At 36.0% G+C, this 23,431-nt stretch overlaps 2 protein-coding genes across 4 annotated transcripts in view; both read left to right on the forward strand.

Moving 5' to 3' along the window:
- On the forward strand, positions 1–11,417 carry LOC128011559 (alpha-enolase). Of its 2 annotated transcripts, none has more exons than XM_052594089.1 (12): positions 1–215; positions 1,894–1,988; positions 4,095–4,190; positions 6,288–6,346; positions 6,699–6,768; positions 6,943–7,076; positions 7,491–7,713; positions 8,836–9,033; positions 9,751–9,952; positions 10,053–10,161; positions 10,259–10,317; positions 10,935–11,417. In XM_052594089.1, exons 2-12 carry the CDS (start codon positions 1,904–1,906, stop codon positions 10,996–10,998), a joined length of 1,299 nt encoding a protein of 432 aa, XP_052450049.1. In that variant the 5' UTR covers positions 1–215; positions 1,894–1,903; the 3' UTR covers positions 10,999–11,417. The 2 variants fall into 2 exon arrangements, with proteins under 2 accessions (XP_052450049.1, XP_052450050.1); XM_052594090.1 differs by lacking the exon at positions 6,288–6,346 and adding an exon at positions 5,985–6,043 and having other exon boundaries at positions 58–215.
- Positions 11,418–17,617: 6,200 nt separating this feature from the next.
- Positions 17,618–23,431, forward strand: part of LOC128011120 (arginine-glutamic acid dipeptide repeats protein-like) — a 151,768-nt gene continuing 145,954 nt past the window's right edge. For both annotated transcript variants that reach the window (XM_052593229.1, XM_052593230.1), the window contains exon 1: positions 17,618–17,846. The gene's annotated coding sequence lies outside the window, so the exon portion shown is untranslated. The remainder of the gene's footprint in view (positions 17,847–23,431) is intronic.

Consider the following 23,431-nt stretch of genomic DNA (forward strand, 5'->3'; position numbering starts at 1 on the left):
CTCGCCGGTTGAAAACGTGCGTTCTGCCATGCAAACTCATTCGCGTACCGCGTGAGTCGCGACTGACCAATCACAGCACGAGAAGCGCGCTCGCGCTGACCGCTTCCTTCCTGAATCCTGATGCCCTACACTTAACTGCGCCACAGCAACAGCTTCTATCTTCTCTGCACCACGGTCAGCTCTTGACTTCTCTTGCGCCGTCTAGACCAGAAACGGTAAGGCGAATGCAGGGTGTGTGTTTTAGCTATAATATTTTAACAGTTAAAAACGTTTGTCATGATTAATAAGATGTGCTAAATCAGGGGTCGTGATGTTCGAGCGAGTTATGTCGTGCGATGACGTCCTCTAGAATCGGAGTATTCGGTTACTATTATCTCAACACTGCAACATTAATGAGATTGGAAAGATATGTAACTGGATACATTATATTGTTTATTTTGTAGCTTTTAAACGTTGCAATAGATTTATTTTAGAATTATATTTCATTATTAGTGTGACATATATTATTATCACCACACCTTTATTTGATGATCATCACAGATATTTAAAATCTTGAATTTGAAGCTTATTTAAATGTAATTCTCGATATAAATCTGTTACAATTTAGAGCAACATTTTTTCTGTGCAATGCAGACTGAAGGCCAGTCACTTGTTACTGTCCGTCTCAGTTAACCCAACCCACTGTGTAGTGGCCAGTGGGAAGTTTCCTCAGACATTTAAGGCTACAGGATTTTCCATTGGTCCAAATGAAGTGTATGTGTTTTTTTTGTTTTTTTTGTTTTTATATGTTAGCATATTATGTTGACAGGACAGGACATTATAAAGATAAGGGAAATTGGACTTGTGATATTCATGTGAAAGTTTTTTCTTAATCTGATGATGAAAAAAGAGGTTTTTGAGATATTAATTTTTGTCTATATGTGCAAAGAATAGTTTCATTTCACAAGAGCTTAAGCAAACAAATTCTTTTAAAGAATGGCAAGGAATTCATTCATTTGAGAGATGAATAGTGACTTCACATGCAAAAGCATTCAAACCTTCACAAGCATAATGGCTAGAGGATTTGAGTGTCACTACATGTTTTAAATGTTCAGTACAGCTGCATTTTTAGCCGAATAGGTGCTGAGAGCCGAAAGGCTCAGCTTTTCTTGGCTGGAGTGGGAAATAGGCACTTAAAAAAGTCATAAAGTTAGTTTGTTCTCAACTTCTGGAGCCTGTTACTCATGTTGACTGTCAGAATTGGGTGGTTTACTCACTTTGAACTTGTTAGTCCTTTGGTGACTGCATTAAATGAAACTCCAGATCATATAAAGAGTTGATTCTGATGAAATGTGGTGAAAAAGTGTAGAACCTTCCTGATCTTTGACTCAGTTTGGAATAGTTGAGTCATTTCCTAATGGGGAAATCACCACAAGGCCTTCAGTGGGACTAGCTATGACTAGAAGTTAAATTTATATTTCCATTTCTTATAAAGCATAATTATTTTACTATTTTTATATAAAAAAAATTTTTTAAATAAGTTTTATTCATTGAAAATACTAAAGTTATATTTTGTCTGAATTAACTCACCATAAAATACTGAATATACAATCACCACATTATAAATAAAAAAATCATATTTATATTGAGATTTGCTAATGTATTCATAAAAAAGTTATATTAGTGTTCAAGGCTTAATATAATCTAAATGTAAAAATAGAGTAAATATGCTTTAACAGTTAAATTTTCCATATTTGGTCGATGCAGATGTATAAATAAAATAAAAATTAAATAAATAGACCAATAACTGATATGATACCAATACATTGTACATCTCTAACCATAAGTGTTATTTTGTGGCTGTCTGATATGTTTGTCAGCTCCAGTTTTTTTTTTTTTTTTTTTTTTTTTCAGAAACTGCAACATGTCCATCCTGAAGATCCACGCTCGTGAAATCTTTGACTCCCGTGGAAACCCCACTGTGGAGGTTGATCTGTACACCAAGAAAGGTATGTAATGCTAAAAATTTTTATTAATACTTCACAATTTAACACTTAATAACACTTCAGATTTTTTTTTTATACTAAAAAAAGAATCACATGTATGTATACTGATCTGATGATTCTTTCAGGAAGCTTAATCCATTTTGTAATGTGCCAGCAAATACAAAAATGGGTCCATTTTAGAGATAAAAAGCATGGTCCATCACCACCGTCTCTTCAACCGCAGAGCAGTCCATTACAAGTTGAAGATCAATACAAAGCGACAGTAATTGACCTTGTGTGTGGTGTTATTGGGGCGTACAGTCTAAATGCTGTGGCAGTTTTCACATGGGTGAGCTTCTGAGCTGCTCTCTGCCTATTCAGGCCCTCATGTTGGTGTCCAATAGCATATAGTCGACATATCAGGTGGTAGGTGGTTATAAATAGCTGAAGTAATGCATACCACTTGGATTGCATTGCTACAGTGTGGTGCTTTGCACATGAACACAGAAAGTAATTCTGTTCAAGTTTGGGATCAGTAAGATTTTTACTTTTTATTATGTTTATTATTATTATTTAAATAAATTAATACTTTTATTCAGAAAGAAAGTATTAAATTAATCAAAAGTGAGAGTAAAAAAATTATTTATTTATTTATTTTACTTTCTATTTATCAATAAAAAAAAGATTATGATTAAGTTAAGTTGTATTAAGCAGCACAATAGTTTTAATGGCTGCTGAAAATTCAGCTCTGCCATCACAGGAATAAATGATATTTTAAAATGGGCTATATTATAATATTTAAAACATATTTATAATAATTTAAAATATAATAAAATAAAAAAGTTATTTTAAATTGAACCACATTAAAAAAAAAAAAATCCTACAGACTCCAAACTTTGAAATGGTGGTGTACAGAATTTAGACTTGTTGCCTAATCGGATCTCATAGTAATGTTTTGATCATTTGCAACAATGCTTAAAAGCATATACTTGATTTTGTAACTTGCTTTTTGTCCTTTCCCCTACACACAAATGTAACACAAGGCCGTGCCTTGTCCTCTAACACATGCCCAGAATTTTTATTATGTTTAGTGAATGACAATTTTGAAAGATTGAGGCTGGCAAGCGAACAAATATGTAGAATATCTCTTCTGCCAGATTGTATTAAACAGAGAGGGAGTTGGCTTACTTTGCCAGGTTCATCTTTGAAGGTGATGAATGTGTTTTTTTTATATGGACTAATATGTAGAAAGTTTATTCATCTTCTGCTGATGTTCTTGTACTTTTCCACTCAGTCCCAGATGTATGAAAACAAATGGAGACAACTCACCCAAACCTAATGTGTCTGTGTGTATTTGAGCGCAGCGTAATGGATGTTTTGATTAGTATGAGGACTGGAAAAATACAGCTTAACTTCCAACTAGTGCACAATTTCTAAGATTTTGATTCATTGGATTTGCAAAACAATTAATATAAATGATTGGATCAGTGTATTAACACAGATATGTTACAAAGATCAAAACTAGGCATTATTGCCAGTTTTATAGGTTTGAATTTGTGGAAATGATTGGTTAGGTACAGACTTATTATGTAAGAGTTGATGTGTTTCTGGTTAAGCTTTAAATCCGTTTTCAACTTCACGCTCTGGCAGCCGACTTATGCTGAGCTGATTGAATATGCATGTGCAGATTTGCCACAATCTGAGTCAAAATATGGCATCTTGTAGTGCATGTGTGCTGCCTTAATCAGGGGGTGTCCCTTTCTCTCAGGAGGTTACATCACAAGAGGAAACCCCCTTAACATCACTTTTTAACATGAGTTTGGGTGATTAAAAATTCCTTGAGGTACCATGCTTGTCAATTGTTTAATCAGTCGATTATTTTTTCTTTAAAGATATGATATAGTATAGACTGACATGTGGTATGAGATCATTTTTTTTTCTTTGTGATTCTGTTGCGTAATCTTTTTGCATTAAGGATTTGTGTCCAACCATTCCTCATATGGTAGACCAGCTGTGACTTCAGTGGTTCTAGAAGGAAATTCTGGAGACAGATTTCTGCAAATCTAGGCAGGGTTGTTTGTAAATTATTTATAACCATTCACAGGTTTCCATGTATTTATTGTTCAACAGGTCTCTTCAGAGCTGCAGTGCCCAGCGGCGCTTCCACTGGCATCTATGAAGCCCTTGAACTCCGTGACAATGACAAGACACGTTATCTGGGCAAAGGTTTGTATTTCAGAGATATATATATATATATATATATATTACTTTTATTCAACAAGGACCCATTAGATTATTCAGAAGTGTTTTTATTGTATTTTCATCAAAGAATCTTGAAGAAAAGTTTCTTGAGTATATTAATATTCATTGGAATGATTTCTAATGGCTGCTGAAAAATCAGCTTTGCATAAAATTATTATTATTTTAAAATTGTAATAATATTTCACAGTACTGTTTTATTGTGTTATTGATCAAACAAAAAGCATAGGTGACTTCTTTCAGAAACGTTAAATAAACTCTTACTGACCACAAACCTTTTAACAGTAGCGTATAAAAATAGAATAACATTTTCTATGTGAAAACTCATTTTGTATCATGCTCGTAGGGCTGCACGATTCTGGATAAATTGAGAATCACGATTTTTTGATCTCATATAGAGATCACGATTCTCCTACGATTCTTTATTATTATTATTATTACTATTAACATTATCACAAGTATATAAATTAATTATTTTATTTTGCAAGGATTCTTTAAATTGATCAAGTGTGACAAAGACATTTATAACAAAATATTTCTATTACACACAATTATTGTTCTTCTGAACTTTCTATCAAAGAAACCTGAAAAAAATCTACTCATCTGTTTTCAACATAATAATAATAATAATAATAATAATAATAATAATGTTTTTTTTGAACGGCAAAACAGCATATTAGAATGATTTCTGAAGATCATGTGACACTGAAGACTGGAGTAATGATGCTGAAAATACAGCTGCACACCACAGAAATAAATTACATTTTAAAATACATTCAAGTGAAAGCAGTTATTTTAAATGGTAAATATTTCAAAACTTTACTGTTTTTGCTGTACTTTGGATCAGATAAATATAGTTTGGTGAGCAGAAGAGACTTTAAAAAAACATTACACATCTTATGGTTCAAAAACTTTTGACTGGTAGTGTATATATAATATATTTAAAACCCCAGTTTTTTTAATATTAGAATGATGAAAAAGTTGTTTAGATCACTGATTCAACGACTCACTCATAAACCTACTACACTTGTTTCATTTCTGGATGAATCAGCGTTTTTGAACGATTCTCTTGAATGAAAAATTAATTCATTGACAAATAAATTAAGACACTTGTCGCCACCTATTGGTGAAACAATGCAATCGACACAAACGTTATTTAAAGCGCAGTACTTTCAAAAGGGGATTTGTTATATTTTGATCGCTGCCATATAGACATCAATGTTTATATTTAAACTATAAACTTTATCCCAGTATTTCTGCGATAATATAAATGACTGTAAGACAGATATAATACTGTGTAGTTGAAAAGACTGTTTGTGAAGATGTTTCTTAACCAAACATGGTAAGAGCTCTCTCTGTGTCAGCGGCAGTGCGCGCACGGATTTGAATGATCCGGTAAGACTTTGTCAAAGGTTTAACAGACTCGGGGAATCGTTGTCTTTTAGAAATGAGATCGAGAGGGTGTCTGAATCGAGATCGCGATCTTTTAACGATTAATCGTGCAGCTCTACATGCTCGATTTGTAATGTTTTACAAATATACATAATATCATGTATATTTCATACTTCATAATAACATCCAGAAAAAATCTGAATGAAATTAAGAATGTACTGCATTTATTTATCTTTAAACCTTAATTTCTTAATTTCTGTGACATCCATCATTTCCTCAGTTTTGTTTTTCAAGGGTATCATCTACACTGCACTGTTTCTTTTCTCCTCTCATCCTCTCTTTCTTCTGGTATCTTTTCTCCTCTGTCAGGGGTGAAAAGAGCTGTTAAATATGTAAATGAGTTCTTGGCCCCTGCTTTGTGTAATCAGGTAAATTAGCGTGTGTATTAACTGAAGTGAGGAACTTAACCCCTTTTGATAAAGCACAGAAGCAGCATGAGCCTTTTTTGAGTTTGCTTTGCCGACTAACCCCGGCAGGTATTTGTAGATGATCACAGATGTTCTCATTGACAATAAAGCAGCTATCTGCTCTGTGATCATCTAGTCATGTCTGCTCTGCATGTTCATCCACTCCTTGGCCTGGGTCAGTGATGGTCTGCTTGTGTTCCTGCAGGTGTCTCAAAAGCTGTTGAGCATATCAATAAATCAATTGCACCTGCTCTGGTTAGCCAGGTAGGAATATTTGTTCTTTGACTAACATGATAATGTATACTGTCGATGAGTTGTGGTTATTCATAATATATAAAAGAGGCACTGAAAGATTATCTGAGAGAATTAGATAAGTTCAGAGCCATGATTATAAGTGGTAAGTGTCTTGTTGTGAATATTAACTAACCTCTGGAATAAAAAAAATTGCGTTTTGTCATCTCTAAAGATAATTCTAAAGATAAAAACCTCCCACTAATCTCACAATGCTGTGAATGCTGTAATTTTGCATTTGTTCTATGCTAAAAGAAGTTTGTGTGAATGTCAAACTCCTTGAAATATTGATGTTGCCAGTAATCTATCTTTTCTGCTTAAACAGAATGTGTCCGTCTTGGAGCAGGAGAAGATTGATAAGCTGATGCTTGATATGGATGGCACTGAAAACAAGTGTAAGCGTATTAATATGATTAAGTGTTTCATCATAGTTATAATTCCTTGGGTTGCCAGAACAGAATTTATTCACGGTATGAAAGCGTAATTTTTCACAGCTCTTCACGCCGGCTTATAAACACTCTTAAATATGCATCCATTATTTTAATGAATGTGCTCCCTTGAATTCGCAGCAAAGTTTGGTGCCAATGCCATCCTGGGTGTTTCCCTGGCCGTGTGCAAGGCTGGTGCTGCCGAGAAGGGTGTCCCCCTCTACCGACACATCGCAGACCTCGCTGGCAACCCAGAAGTCATCCTCCCTGTCCCTGTACGTGCTCACAATAATAACCTGAATAATTATCAGTCTTTACTGATGTACATTACAATGTTTAACTGGTTCCCATCCCCCAATATGATGCAAATTTTGCCATATATTTTTTTATTCTGTAAATAAAGCAAAATCCAAACACATTTACTAAATCAGTTCTTAGCTGTGCATCTAAAAATGAATGTGACTTGCCCTGAACAAGTCATGTGATTGAATACATCAGAACTATTTGTGCGCTCAGTACAAGTTGAAATCATAAAAAAAAATTATTATAAATATTATAAGCTAAAGTCAGCCACAATTGCTGCACACTTACCTACATCTCTGTCTGGAATAAATGCCCAATGACATAAACCAACATTACTGAAAGATGCAGACTATGACGCACTATAAATAGAGTGTGTGTTTTCAAAGGCCTTCAACGTTATCAACGGCGGCTCCCACGCTGGAAACAAGCTGGCCATGCAGGAGTTCATGATCCTGCCTGTCGGTGCTAGCAGCTTCAAAGAGGCCATGCGCATTGGTGCTGAAGTTTATCACAACCTGAAGAACGTCATTAAGCAGAAGTACGGCCAAGACGCCACCAATGTTGGCGATGAAGGTGGCTTCGCTCCCAACATCCTTGAGAACAAAGAAGGTGAGAGTCTGGAGCTCTGTGATAACAGGTCTAGATGTAGATCTGCCTCAGATTTTTAAGAATGTAAATACCACAGTAATGCCACCATAAATATAAAACATATTCACGGTAAAACATACTTTGGGAATTAAATGTAAACTATGCGTTTGATCTTAGAAATGATTTACATTCATAACCAAATAAATTTTTTAGCCACTGGTAAGCAAACAAGTAGAGATAAGCGCTAATATACAGTATGGTAAAAGATATAGAGACAGCACTTGAGATAACTAAAGGTGTTATAGATTATAGTTATCTTGATTATAGATAAGCGGGTTTACAAACATGACCACTAAACAACAAAATGTTTGAGTTACTATGAATCATTACCGAAACTTGCTCAGTCCTTCAAAACTAATTTCAATCAAACAACAAATGGTTTTCATTTGAAGATCTGCTGCATTGGTATAATTGAATTGAAGCTAGTGAAGTTCTGCAGCTGAGGCCAACTCTCTGGTGAATTCTGGGAATGCGCATGACCTTAGTGTTGCCTGCAATCACAGCCATAACATCAGCTTATTTCAGAGAAAAATAATGTAGAGACCTTCACATCTATTTGGATTACTTATTCTGTGTATGTCTAAATATTTATCCTGTTCTTTACCCATATAATTTGTTATTTTTACAATTAATTTAGTCGATGTAGGTTAAAAGCTTACGTCTAATAAGCATAGCACCATGAAATATATATTTTCAAGATGCATTTATGTTCAAACAAAGTACAAATCAATGCCTGAACTGATTATTTGGCTGTAGCTAATATAAACTGCAGAAATATTAATGGTTTGTTATGAGTAATTACAGCTGTTTTGGGCATTTGATATGAAAGACTTTTGGGAAGTTAACATTCGGCATTGAATGTTTGGATATTAAATACTGCATTAGTCAGACTGCAGAACCATTAAAATAAACTAGTGAAGGCAAGGGTAAGATTTAATAGTGTAAAAAAAAATGTAAGTGAAACCTAAAACATATACTTTACCTATATACATTTTATCCAAAAAGCCTTATGTATAAAAAAAAAAAAAAAAAAAAAAAAAAAAAGAAAAGAAAAAAGATGCATCAACTTCATATGTTTTTCAGCTCTGGAGCTGCTGAAGAATGCCATTGGCAAAGCCGGCTACACTGACAAGATTGTGATCGGCATGGACGTGGCCGCCTCTGAGTTCTACAAGGATGGCAAGTACGACCTGGACTTCAAATCACCTGATGACCCCAGCCGTTATATCAGCCCTGACCAGCTTGCTGACATCTACAAGAGCTTCATCAAGGATTATCCTGGTCAGTGTCCCTGATCTTTAGTGTCACTGTATGTGAGAGTCTGATACACTACTACAGTCCTCAGACGACCGGTGACAACTGCTTAATGCGAATCTGAAGTCAGAGTATCTATGTAGACAAATTATGTGATTATATAAACATGAAACAAATTTAATTAATAGTAATTTTAGTAATAATAATAATCTAGTGCAGGAACTGGTGTTAAACCTTATTGTAAAATGTTACCAAAATGCGTATCCTTATCTAAGTGTGTTTACCCGAACACAAGTTCTTCCCTCGTGTCTTTTGGGTATCTTTAGATCACCAAAAATAGGCAGAGGTATTTGAAGAGATCCAGCAGTGAATGAAACCCTGCTGTGGGGGTGAGAGTTTTAACAGGGGTCATTTAACCCCCGAGAGGCCAGTCAGCAGTTCTCCAGACTTACAGAAGGAACATTATAAGGACACTGAAGACTGGAGTAATGACTGTTGAAAATTCAGCGCTGCCATCACGGGAATAAATTAATTTTTAAAATATATTCAAATAGATAATAGTTATTTTACATTTAGCATTTAAATTAGCACCTTTAGCATTTTTGCTATTTAACAATCCTTTATTAAAACGATAGATAGATAGATAGATAGATAGATAGATAGATAGATAGATAGATAGATAGATAGATCTGAACTCCTTTAACTGCAGTTCAAATCAATAAAGTTCCATCTTTTGCTCCTCAGTGGTCTCCATTGAGGATCCATTTGACCAGGATGACTGGGAGGCCTGGAGCAACTTCACTGCCAGCACTGACATCCAGGTGGTGGGTGATGACCTCACGGTGACCAACCCCAAGCGCATCGCTAAAGCTGTGTCTGACAAGGCCTGCAACTGCCTGCTGCTCAAAGTCAACCAGATCGGTTCCGTCACCGAGTCCCTTCAGGCGTACGTATTTCTGATGTCTCGCACTGTGGATGTGGATATTTTTACAACTAAAGTTTAGGTTCTTGTGTTTTTTTTATGTAATGTGTCTTCCTTTGTTTAGCTGTAAGATGGCCCAGTCTAATGGATGGGGTGTGATGGTCAGCCATCGTTCTGGAGAGACAGAGGACACCTTCATCGCTGACCTTGTGGTCGGACTCTGCACTGGCCAGGTATAAAGCTTGCCAAGCACCGTCTTATCCAAGGCTGGCCAATGCTGTGTAGGGAATTGCAAAGTAAACTGCCTTTTTTTCTCTCTCTCTCTCTCAGATCAAGACTGGTGCTCCCTGCCGGTCTGAGCGCCTGGCCAAGTACAATCAGCTGCTGAGGTGAGCGCTTGCATTTGTACATCATTACATTTTTATACAAGCTCTTTGCCTGGAATAGTTGATTCTGATTGGTCAATAGTTGCATTACGCAGTCAAATATTTTTTTAAAGAAATTAATACTTTTATTCAACAACTATTCATTAAATTTATCAAAAGTAGAGACAATTATAATCTTAAATTTTATTGCAAATAAATGCTATTCTTTTGAACTTTATTCAGGTTTTCCTCAAAAATATCAAATAGCATAACATTTTCAACATTGATATTAATAAATGTTTCCTGTGCAAATAGAAAAATTACTATAAATTGTTATAATTTTTCACATATGTTTTTGTTTTTTTTACTGCTGTATTTTTTTTTTTTTTACAAATAAATGAAAACCTATTGAGAATAAGAAATAAATCCTACCAACCTCAAACTGTTAAATGGTTCAACTCTTCAGTATTTCTTGTTCATTTAAAAACTAAAGAGATCCATGATTTATTTTTCCTGCATAGTTTATTTTTGCTAATCCTTACATCTCTAATAAATAACATTAAGTACCAGTCTGCATGTCTTAAGTTGTTTAAAGTGAGTGAAATTCCCAGATTGATTTTGACATTGTTTGACGTCTGCAGGATTGAGGAGGAGCTTGGAGACAAGGCTCGTTTCGCTGGCCAGAACTTCAGGAGGCCCATCTGAAGTGGCGGCCCGTCTTCAGTCTTAGTGTGTTCATTGTGCTTACTCTCCCACACATAAAGCCACACAATGCCAGCTCCTGTAGAATGGAGAATAGATGGAAAAGCAGTGAATTCAAAGGTCCAGATCTGTAGTCACACAGAATACTGCTCTCCATGATAGCCCTTGTCCCCATCCACAACTATGCTTTGCTTTCCAAATAGCATCAGTCCTTTATTGTGTCTCTGTTTTGTGTGAGAAAGCTTTGTTTAGCTTCTTGTGAGTTGTAGTGATTCTGGTGCTCCACAGAGTATTTTAGCAAAGAACTAAAGCTGTTCACTGTGCTGCGGTGTGCAGCCTGAGTATGTGCATTGTGTTGCTTTTGAGAAGTGTTAGTTCTATATGCGTGGAATAACAAATAAATGATCCCTATTAAAATAGAAGCGTGTGGGTAAAGCTTATATTATATATTTATCTACTTTGTAATTTGCCAATATATATATGTGTATATATGTGTATATGTGTATATATATATATATATATATATATATATATATATGTGTGTATATATATGTGTGTGTGTGTGTGTGTATGTATATATATATATATATATATATATATATATATATATATATATATATATATATATATATATATATATATATATATATATTTATATATTTATATATATATATATATATATATATATATATATATATATATATATTTATTATGCATTTACATCATCAGTGGGTGAGGCTTATATTTATCTACTTAACACACAGTAATAGTGTATAAATCCATTAGACATACTAATGCATTTACATTATCAGTTCAAATAATAAAACATCAATAATTCACAAAAAATAACAAAGATATAGAGAGTTGGGTTGGGCAAGATTAGAGTCTGACAGCAGAGATCATTCTTTCATTTTACTTTCAGCAAAACAAACCAACAGGGAGAATATATCTGCAATTTAGTATCAAATAGGTCGCACAGACTGCTTTTTCTGACAAGCAATCAAGTAACATTTCAGCGTTTCTAATAAAACTAAAGCCCTGTTGAGTTTGGTTTGAAAGAACAGGTCAGAATATGAGGTACTCAAACAGAGCATGAGTGCCAGGACACAAGGTTAGTGACCCAGTCATGACAAATCTGAAAACAATCCCAGAATATTCCCATCTTAAAATTGTGTTTTTTAACCCTAGAAAAGTGAAAGAAAATAATCAATACAGTGATTGTAATTTTGGTCAGCTAGAAGGTAGGAAAATCCTAATCTGTTAGTCACAAACTACTGAAAAAGTCATGGCAATTAATAAAGTCTAAAAGTGATATGGAAAGGTTATGGAAATTCATCCAAGGTCTTACATGCACATTAAGCTTACAGAAAGTGCACCAATCAAGTATTAAAGATAAGAAAATTAAAACCATTACATATGTATTATTAAAAATACATTTTTATACGAAAGTTCCGCACAGAAACCTGAGAAAGACTCTTTCTTAACTATCTGTCACTGATCAAACATGACGGAAATATGAACACAACCCTGGAGCAACAGAAACAGAAGCGCCACCCAGTGGTCGTGTCAGTCATTACTCAACAGAGGAATTCAACAGTATGTCAGACACGGGTTTGACTACCTGTGCTCGGATTTGCTGTTTCCGCGAGGGATTAACTTTGTCTTCAGGCGATTCTGTTATTTCAGTATATATGTATACTTCAATGTTTCGAGAAAGAAACGTTAATAGTTCTACCACTGAAACGCTTGTGTGGAGATCGTGTTTTATCCCACACTGCCCTCTGCCGTTGTTTTAGTATAATGCACAATCTTGGCTAAGATGTCACCTCTTTTCTCTCCTGCCATGTGAGGCTTTTGTACAGCGTTATGCTGCCAAAATAATGCTGAAACAGCATTTATCCGTTTTGTATACCCCCCCCCCCCCCCCTCTATCTCTCTCTCTTTCTATTAAAGCTAAAAAAAAAAAAAAAAATTAAAAAAAAATCTTCATCAAAGAATATATTTTAAAGAATGCTGGTGACCAAGTAGTTTATGGTCCCCATTGACTTTCATAGTATTTTTCCCCCTCCATACTATGGAAGTCAATAGCTACCATCAACTGTTTATTTACCAACATTCATCAAAATATCTTCTTTTGTCTTCAGCAGAAGACGGAAACTCAGATTTACAGATTCGGAACAACATGAGGGTGAGTAAATGGAAACAGAATTTTTATTTTTGGGTGAACTATCACTTTAAGCATTTTCTATGTAAAGGCACGCTAAAATAACAACTGTTAATGATAGATATTTAGATTTTTCGTTTAGTGTATAAAAATTTACCATTAACAAGGTTGTTTGGCTAATTCATATTCAGCTTTGACTACACTACATATTTGTAAAAAGGAGAAAAAAATCTGCATGATCTGGTATGATGAATGAACATCATGGCTTTGAGTTGAATCTGCATTGTGATTATTAGGACTTATCATTTTATGTGATTACGTTATATTAATTGAATAATTCTCATCTGCATAGTACATGCACATGCACACATATTTTCTTCAGGATTTTCTTTGCCATCAGTTTTCCTTTGGGAGCATGAATCCGCCCACAGTTCGATAACAATCAAATCACACTGTGCTTTATTATCTCCTGTAATCTGGATCCTCATTATATTTCACTCCTCAAAGCTCCCACAACACACTAACCCATGCCTTCATTCAGTGTCGCCAGGTCTATGGTTTTAAAAACCAGGGAATTTGCCAGATTAAAGGTGCCATAAAACCTGTGATGCACATTATACCTTGACACACAGTATGTAAGGGATTACTAATAGCAGAGTATCAGATGAGCTGCCAAGACAAGGTAGCTCTGCAGTGGAAATAAGATTCAGGCCATCTGTCTTGTTCTGGCAGGAATGATCGAGGTATGGTATTCTGTATCAAGAGTTTGCATATTTCAACTGACAAAGGGAAGGGGAGGTTTGCGGTTTCTTTTTCTCGCACAAAACCTGTCTCTTACCCGCACTTGAATGTTTGGCTTTGTCTCTCTGATTACAGACACCTCCTGAATCCACTTTCCTTCCTCGCCCTCTCCCGCTGAAATCAATCACGGCGTGCTCCTTCTCCTCCAATCAAGACCCTCGGACAAAAATTCTCCCTCTTCCCCCATTTTTATTGTTCATTCAGCCTGTCATGTCACAATAGAATAACAAGCCATCCGTTTCCCACACAATATCTCGGCGCAAGCCTCTTGATACCTTTATCATAATGAGAGAAGAAAACAGCCAGCTGTGATCACTACACTGTAACACAAAACAGTTAGACTTCAGTCTGTTTTTTTCCTTTCCCCAGCACTATGATACCACTGCGTGTCCATTTATCACTTTTCCAGCTTCCTTTTTCTTGTTTAGACAATGCTGCACTTACATATGCAAAACATCCTGAAACCTGCTTGTAATAGCAGGTGATGACACCCTCTGCCCCTGAAATTTAATCTACGAATAAGAAAATGGCTTTTTTGACAAATCAAAAAGGTATATTTTTTAAAATAATTTTAAATAATATTTTTTCTCTTTGTATATACTTGTGTAATTATACTGGGCTACTTCTTTTTTTTTTAAATAATTTTCTGTGTTGACTAAATGAAAAAAAGGTTTTCATTTAAATCATTATTTAATTGTAGCCTAATTATTTGATTTATTTTTTTTGAACAATGTTTCAAAATAAATTATTAGAATTACTATTGATTAAATGACTCGGTCAGGGGAGTCGCCACCTACTGACTAAGCCATCTAAATACAGATGCTGAAGGAATCACTAAAGTCATCTAAACTAATTTATACTCAATTTATTCTACATTTACAAATCGATGGGATGAATCTAAATCCTCACCATTATCATGTATATATCTTTCTTTTTGCAATTCGGTTCAGTTTAACTGCTAATAGAGAATAAGATAAGATCTGGATTTCCCTTGAATGTATGTAGCCTAACTATATAAAATGCAAAATAGCAACACATTTTCACCTAACGTCTATTAAAATGCAAAACAGGATTGTGTCAGTTATTCCAAAGCACCATTAATATATCACCAATGTTGTTAAATGCACCGAGTGACTGTACATACTAAAAATACACATGGCTACTGAGGAAAATGTTAAATGTAAAACGATCTGATGTTGTTTTTGTGTGATTACATCCATGACAGAACAGCAGAAGGTTAAGTAGAGCATTCAGGGCTCAGCGGTCATGTTCAATGACCCGCTGCTGAATGAATCCTCTGGGACTGACTGAAGCATCGTTTCAGAGAGGGAGAAGCATAAAGTGTGGAAGACTACAGTATAAACCAATCATTTCCACAGCAGGGAACCGCACACTGTATGTGCTTATAAAGCACACTAGAGACAAACATTCTGAAAGAGCATTGCAAAAATAATGTGGTCCCTCCTCGGCCAGGTGTTTAAAGCTTGGGAATCCTGAAAATATAAGGCCATGTTACTCAGAAGTGAACAGATTTATTCTTTTAAAATGTGACTTATTCACATTTTATATATCTGAAAATGTAGCTAGGTTTAATACGAGGAATCCACATAGGCCTAGTGTACTAACAAATGGTGTTTTTTTAACAAAGACTTTTAGTGAACCAATTGTTTTACTAGCACTAAAACAACAGCATTCGATTTGGTCCTACTGAATGGTGACCACTTCAGTGAACCAGCAGATTATTTTGAATCTGAACGAGTCAGGTCTCCTTTCTAACGGAACCATTGCATTAACAAATTATATCTTGCTCATCTCATGTGCAAACTAATCTGTAGTGAACCATGACCTGACCGACTTAAAAGGAAAGTTGGTTTGTACGAACAACTTTCATGATTTGAAATCAAAATAATGAACGTACTCCGTCTGCAGTGCGTATACGTTGCATATTTTTTTACGCACCCATGTTAACAGATTCCAGCGTTCACACTGCACGCGGTTGCGGTCCGTCAGTGCGTTCCAGGAGCGGTGCGTCTGCAGCAGTGCAGCGATCGTTTACATACCGAGTCTATTTTTGCTGTACTGCACGCGCTGAATTAAAGTGATGGCGCATTGTCTGCGGTAAAAATTAAAATGAATTGACACGGAAATGCAGTAATTTCACACATGGGCATTGCACAAGATCCCGGGCCCTATGCATAGGCAGTCCTGATGGGCCCCGATGGCCCCGCCCATGAAAATATCCAGGTAAATAAAATATATTCCAGACTTTTCAAGGGCCCTCTCTTCCTTTGGGGCCCTGGTAATCAGTACTGGTTTTACCCCCAGTCTGATGCCCATGATTACACAATAAATGTATACTAATTAAAGCCTACTGTGTTTCACACTCAACATATTGTTTTTTAGCTAGGTTTAAAACAAGCAAAAAAGCACCTTTAGATAAACAAGGCAACATAATATATGCACTATTATGGAAGCAGAAAAACTAAGTTCATTAAGACCCGGGGGATTGCTTGTAATAAAGATTTAAATGCAAAAGGCAGGAGAGTCCACCGTTTCTGTCAGTGGTTTTAATTTTAAATATTTGCGATATCCTAACAAGAAAAGTATGCTAAGCTAATCGTTGTGTTAAAATGTTTTGCCGCTTGCTTTAGCAGCTTACTATACAAACCTAGAAGTCAAGTTCATTAATAATACGTTGTTTATAGTTATTGAGTTTAATGTCTGTGAAAGATTGTTGCTGTACTGTGATAAAAGAGTCACAATGCTGAAAAAGTTTTACATGATTTGAAATCAAAATAATGAACAAATGTAGTGTTTGTGGACTAAACAGCCACGTATTAGTAGTGGACTGCAAACGCTTCCTGAGTGAAAGCACAATGAGTCTGTGCTCCTTCTGCACTACATACAGCACGTGACACACACGGACTGCATACGCACTGCAGACGGAGTATGTGTGAAGTTGGTTCCCAATTTTTGACAGACCTAATGAAAATCGGTATTTGACACCAATTTGACGTTGACTAACCTTGGATTTTGGTTACACAACCTAAAAACGACAAATATCACATGTCAGCTGATGTTGGTATTGGACATAGAATTAACATTGAAATTGAATTGATATTGAATTTGGGTCACCTGACGTCACAACCGAAATTTAACCAAATATCAAATAAATGTTTTATGACGTTTGTGTGCCTGCTGTGATGTGAGACCATTTTTGCATTTGTTGGAACAGTAGGCCTATGCTTAAAGCTAGACATTAAATAAAAAATAACATAAATAATGTGTAGCAAATTAATTCTGGCTCACTCATAATAATAATAAAAATGAGTTAAAAACGATAAATTCGAATCTCTTGTATGAACCAAAATTCCCCTCACTACCATCCTACAAGCACTGTTTAAGCAGTCCTACACAGCACCAACACACACACATATACACGCGCGTTTTTAAATCACAAAATGACCAATCTGATTGGTCCGCGTCTTACACTCTGCTCGCGTTCAACCAATCGCAACGCGCGACACTGGAAAGTAGGCAGAGCGTTTTCACTCGCACATTATTCTTCTCGCAGGAAGAGCGGATTTCAAGCGGAGCGGGGGGAGGTGGGGGGTTTCTTTCTTACAGAAGAGAGAGAGAGAGAGAGAGAGAGAGAGAGAAAGAAAACGAGAACACTGTATCCCAACACTGACCCGTTACCAACACTCCTTACCACCATAAATATTGATTTGACAGTGACAGACATATCATTAATATAGGTTTGCCAGTGGTGTAAAACAACTCCAAAACACTTGAAGCGGCACTTGACTCTTATCCGCTAACCGCCGCTGCTCAGTCACAACATCTCAAAACACAAAATCTCTGATGTTGTAGAGAAGGACTTCAGGTAAGTTCCGCCTTTGACCGTCTTCTCGGGTGTACGGAAGATGATTTGATTAGCTTGTATGGCTGTTGTAATTAGCTCCGTGTTTAAATCACAGCTGCTGTGAGCTGTCGTTGAGGAGGTGTTATGCTTTATTAATACAAGAGACATTGGCTAGCAGGCTAGCATCATCATCATCCTCATCATCAGCGTACGTGTGTGCCAAAGATCATAGTGTTTGACAAAGATACATCTCTCTTTAATTCATGAGCTAATATAAACATAACACCGCGGCTTTGAGTCATCGGAAGGACAGCAGACCTGGTCAGAAGGGTTACTGGAGAGTTTGGATAGGACTGAACTTGATAGTGTTGTCTGGCTCGTGTTTTATCATTTCTTGCACCCGAGTCACGAGCGCTTTGTTGGCAACTTGTGCGCCTGCACAATCACGCACGTATCTCCTTCATTGTGCAGTTTTTAATTGCCCTTACCCTATTTATGTTGATCTTCTAAGATAGTGTGATTGCAAGCTTGTGAGGTTACCCAGAAGAAGCGATCTCCCTGTCTTGAGATTTCTAAATCAAGCACGCTTACTTGACCACATAATTTTATTGTCAAAGTGTCCTGAGAGGTCAGGTGACAGTATTTACACATCATGTTTGTTTAGTGTCTGGCTTGTCAGAGTTGTGCTTTGGAAGATCAATCAATCCACTGTTTTTATAGTGGTTGACATGAAGGTTCAGATGGGCTTTTGTGTCTAGTTTGTTGCTCGAGCTGGCTATCGAAACAGCTTTCAAAATGCTACAAGTTTTTTTTTTTCTTAGACTGATTGAAAAGAGATGAATAGATGACTGATCTAAAAGAGATGAATAGATGAAAACACAAATTAAGTAGAACGATCGTGAGGATGTAAACAACAGGTGGTTGACACTGATTGCATTTCTATTATGTGTCATCAGTTTGACTTTGAATGTTTGCAAAAACAATTTGTAGATGATTTCATAGATACTCGCGTAAGGGAATAATTCAAACATTTTATTTTGCTGAAATTGTACTCACCCTAGGGCCATCCGATGTGTAGATAAGTTAGTTTCTTTATTGGAACAGATTTGGAGAAATTTACCCTTATATCTCTTGCTCACAAATAAATCCTCTTCAGTGAATGGGTGCCATCAGAATGAGAGTTCAAACAGCAAGAACATCACAATAATCCATAAATTGCCTAATTCACATGACTCCAGTCCAACATTAAAAAGGGAAAAGCTGCTTATTTGTAAGAAGCAAATGCATAATTAAGATGTTTTTAACAACAGAGGATGGATTTTTTCCTGTTATACGTTATAGACTGATATTTTAGCCAGAAGCAGTGGTTAGAAGTTAAAATACTGTAATGATGAGCTTATTTAGCTTACAGCCTTTTTCTTGGCAAAATATTGATTTAAGGACTGGATTCATGTGCATTACATGTAGATTATTGTTTTTATTAACGTTTGTCTGAACTCTCATTCTGATGGCACTTATTCACATCACAGGACCCACTGGTGAGAAATCTCTCTGTTTTCACGAAGAAACAAACTCATCTATATCTTGGATGGCCTGAAGCGGAGTAAATTTTTAACAAAAAATTTTTTTGGGGTGAAATGTTCCTTTAATTAGCATCCAGACAGTTAAAACTGTGCAGCACTCAAAGTCTACAACATATAAAATGAATGCATAAAAAATTAGTTAACACTATAAACACGATTTATGTAATATGTACCTGTATGCATTACTATAAATCTTTTTTGTTTGTTTGTTTGCTTCAGTAGGTTTGTTCTAAAGTAATAAAAAAGTAAGTAATAATTTTTGTGTGTGATGCTGTTTAATGTAGAATGTGTAATACTGCTTTGTAAGTTGAAGCCTGATTATGCTAGATGGCATTTAAACATTAAATTGTTTAGCTTAACACATGGGCAATCAATAAAACAGTTAATTAATCAAATGTGAAGCCCAGGTTGTGAGCTGCACTTATGATTTCTTGCCCTTGAAAAATAACAAATGGTTTAAATAGACGCAACTGGTTTTCATTAGGATAGTTTCCCCCATCTAATTCGATTTAGGTGAAGTGTGGCACAGTTATAAAGATTTGTCATTCTAAGATGTAGAACTAGAGCCGGCTGGTCACACTTAATTGGAAATAAACTGAATAAGATCATAATCGTGGCATTGTTTTCTTGTCCATTCAGCATGCAGTAAACACAGGCTGAATTGTACAGCCACCTGCCACTGTGTTGCACTAAGACCAAATGGCACTCTCAACAGCTTGTGATTGGAGGAGGCACAAGTGTGTTTCTGTGGTCCTTTTTCTCCAGTGCGTTAGATAATCCTTCATACACTACTCAGCCAAGCTGTTCTGTTTTGCTAAAATGATTTAATGTGTAAAACTGTTGTTTCATCTTTCTTGACTTGTTAGTATACATGGCTTTTGTTTGCTTGTCAGGGCTCAATGAGGAATGGCCCACTGGACCAAGGCCAGTTTGAGAAGGTTTCAGGCCAGTTTACAGAACAGTCACTTACCCTTTTAGACCAGTGCTGTGTTGCAGAGGAATTTACATACTCCAAGCTCGTTCAACCACTATTCTAAGCTTGACAAACTTTTGGTTTTCTTGTTGTACGATTTCTGCTATATTGTCAATGAGATAATGTTTTCTAGTTGGCTAACCGACAAAGCTTTGCTGAAATTGCAAAAATGACCTGTGCAAGCCTTAAAAGCATCAAAACAGTGCTGTACAACATTGTTTTCATTGTATATTATTGTCTTCCTGCAAAAGTATGTTTATGAATCAAATGATTTACATTCTTGCTGAACAATGTACAGTATTTTTTGGTTGTAATTCCAAATCTATTATTAGTATTAATATTTATATATATATATATATATATATATATATATATATATATATATATATATATATATATATATATATATATATATATATATATATATGTTATAATTAATATATTATTTTTAACCAATAGCAAAAATTAAAATATATGAAAATATATAAAATTATTATTTTTCTTATTAAAAAAGTCTATATTATATTATATTTGAACCTGGACCACAAAACCAGTCTTAAGTCTTTTTAAAAAATAGAGATGTATAAATCGAGATACAACTATTTGAAAATCTAGAATCTGAGGGTGCAAAAAATCAAAATGCGGAGAAAATCGCTTTTAAAGTTGTTCAAATGAAGTTCTTAGCAATGCATATTACTAATCAAAAATTAAGTTTTTATATATTTACAGTAGGAAATTTACAAAGTATCTTTATGGAACATGATCTTTACTTAATATCCTAATGATTTTTGCCATAAAAGAAAAATCAATAATTGTGACCCACACAAAGGTTTTTTTTTTTGGCTATTGCTAAAAACATACCGCAGTGACTTAAGACTGGTTTTGTGGTCCAGGGTAACATATTTTTCTATGAATTGTTTCATGTAAATACAAAAATACATAGTTAAAAATGATAATTGGAGATGGTTTTGTTGTGTGGCCAGTGGAAATCAGAACTACTCATCTGACTGGGCCTTGGTTGTTGTCTGAACTGTTGTTTGTAGTGATACTATGTGGTTTTGCTCTACAGATGCGATTGAGCCGTAGATGCCAATTTAATTATTTTGCAGACTTTGTGACATTAAGTGACATTCTCCTCACAAATAGACTTATCTGAAGCACAATGGCTTAGCTTTATGGTTGCTCCTTAATAATGATTTTCAGCACCATCTGCCTCGGGTTATGTGCTTATCTAGCAGGCTGAAAGAAAGTAAGAGACAGTCAAACAGGCTGGGATTATCACATGAGCATTTGGTCGTGCACAGACCTCAAAGCTGATGCCACCCATATAACAAAACACTTAAACCCACATGATGCCTGTTAATGAAGAATCCGACACGACCACAGGTTCTTGTTTGTTGCCGCTGTATTTGTGCGCACAGTTGTCAGAGACATCGAAGCAGCTAGAATAACTCTCAATTTGCTATTCTCTGATGATCTTGTTATTTCAGAGTCATGCTACATAAAGAGTGTGTGGGAGTCTTAACAGTGTAGGAGAAAGCTATTAGTAATCATTCTCTGCTGGCCAAAGGGCATGAGAGTACTCTCAAGGGTATCACAGAGCAGCTATGTAAACTGTTGAACAAAATCAGTGTCACACTGACTCACAGCTGTGCTCATTTTTCACCCCTAAAGGCGAGGGCCTATTGTATTTGCTGTACGTATAGGCCTGGCTCAGCTTTTGAAAACCGGTTAAAGCACAGCACATCCTTCTCGTCGCAAAAGCAGCACTCAATTCAGCCACATCCCGCTTTTTGAATCTTGTTTCCCGAACACAGTGCCTGACGTTTTCATATTTGAAGAAGATTCATGAGTGTGTTGAGTCGCTCTTGCATTATAACAGCAGAGAGGGGTTTTGAGGATAAATAGCTTGACAGTCACATCGCTGGGCTCTTTCACACCATGGACGATAACTATAACAACAAGGTTTTAAAGGAATAGTTCACCCAGAGATGAACATTTACTGAACATGTACTCACCCTCAGGCCATCCAAAATGCACTTAAACACTTGCAATGAGTCCTCTGCGGTGAATGGGTGCCATTAGAATGAGAGTCCTGATAAAAACATCACAATAATCCACAAGTTATCCATGTGACTCCACCCTTTATTGTTTTGTAAGGTAAAAAGCTGTGTCTTTGTAAGAAGCAAGTCCATCATTAGGAAAGTCCCCTATCAGTAATATTATTTTCTCCAGTAAGAAATTCATCTTGTCTGAATCAGGAGAAATATGGACAGATCAAACACTGTTTACAAGAGTCCGAAACCATTCTAAAGACATATGTTGGTGGAATTTAATGTACTTTAAGATTTTGTATCAATAATCGGTCATTTGAACTCTCATTCTGACGGCACCCATTCACTACAGAAGATTGCTGACCAAGTGATGTAATGCTAAGTTTCTCCAAATCTGTTCCAGTGAAGAAACAAACTCATCTACATCTTGGATGGCCTGAAGGTAAGTAAATTTGCATCTAATGTTCATATTTGGGTTACCTTTTCCTGTAAAGAACTCAAGAATTGCTGCAGACTGCATCACACGCTTGTAAGGAACAGAAAATTAAGGTTTGCTGGTGTGAAAGGTAATATAATAATCATTATAGTTATCTTAGATAGTTATGTTCTTGGTGTGAATGTGGCTTCACTCCACCGTCACTGGTGGAGTGAGTGGTAGCCTGCTGTGTACACTTGTGCCTCGCTGTATTAGCCATATCAGTCAGGCTGTCTCGCACAGTCCTAGATTCTCGTACTCTTTTAGGATAGAGGCAGCAATCGGGGAATCAGTGACGACAGAAGTAATCTGGTTAGCCTTTTTGGCATGGCGTGAATCCATCTTTTGAGCAAGAGTGTGCTCAGAATCCACCCAAGAGGGCAATTTGGGGCAGCTGCTGCCAGGGCCAGTGTGAAGCAATCATGGGGAGAGCAGTAAATAATGGGTTGTAAATGGAAGACATTTCCTATGAATTGTCAGTCAGCGACTGGAGGGGAGATCCCATGTGGATGCTGGTGTGC

Source organism: Carassius gibelio, chromosome B23, assembly GCF_023724105.1.
Source record: "Carassius gibelio isolate Cgi1373 ecotype wild population from Czech Republic chromosome B23, carGib1.2-hapl.c, whole genome shotgun sequence".
Lineage (NCBI taxonomy): Eukaryota > Metazoa > Chordata > Actinopteri > Cypriniformes > Cyprinidae > Carassius > Carassius gibelio.

Bases quoted from the DNA above. Each gene is read 5' to 3' on its own strand.
- LOC128011559 (XM_052594089.1), top strand. From the start codon at position 1,904: ATGTCCATCCTGAAGATCCACGCTCGTGAAATCTTTGACTCCCGTGGA. The intron at 9,034-9,750 runs GTCAGTGTCCCT...TTTGCTCCTCAG, and splicing joins CTTCATCAAGGATTATCCTG to TGGTCTCCATTGAGGATCCA. The intron at 9,953-10,052 runs GTACGTATTTCT...TCCTTTGTTTAG, and splicing joins GTCACCGAGTCCCTTCAGGC to CTGTAAGATGGCCCAGTCTA.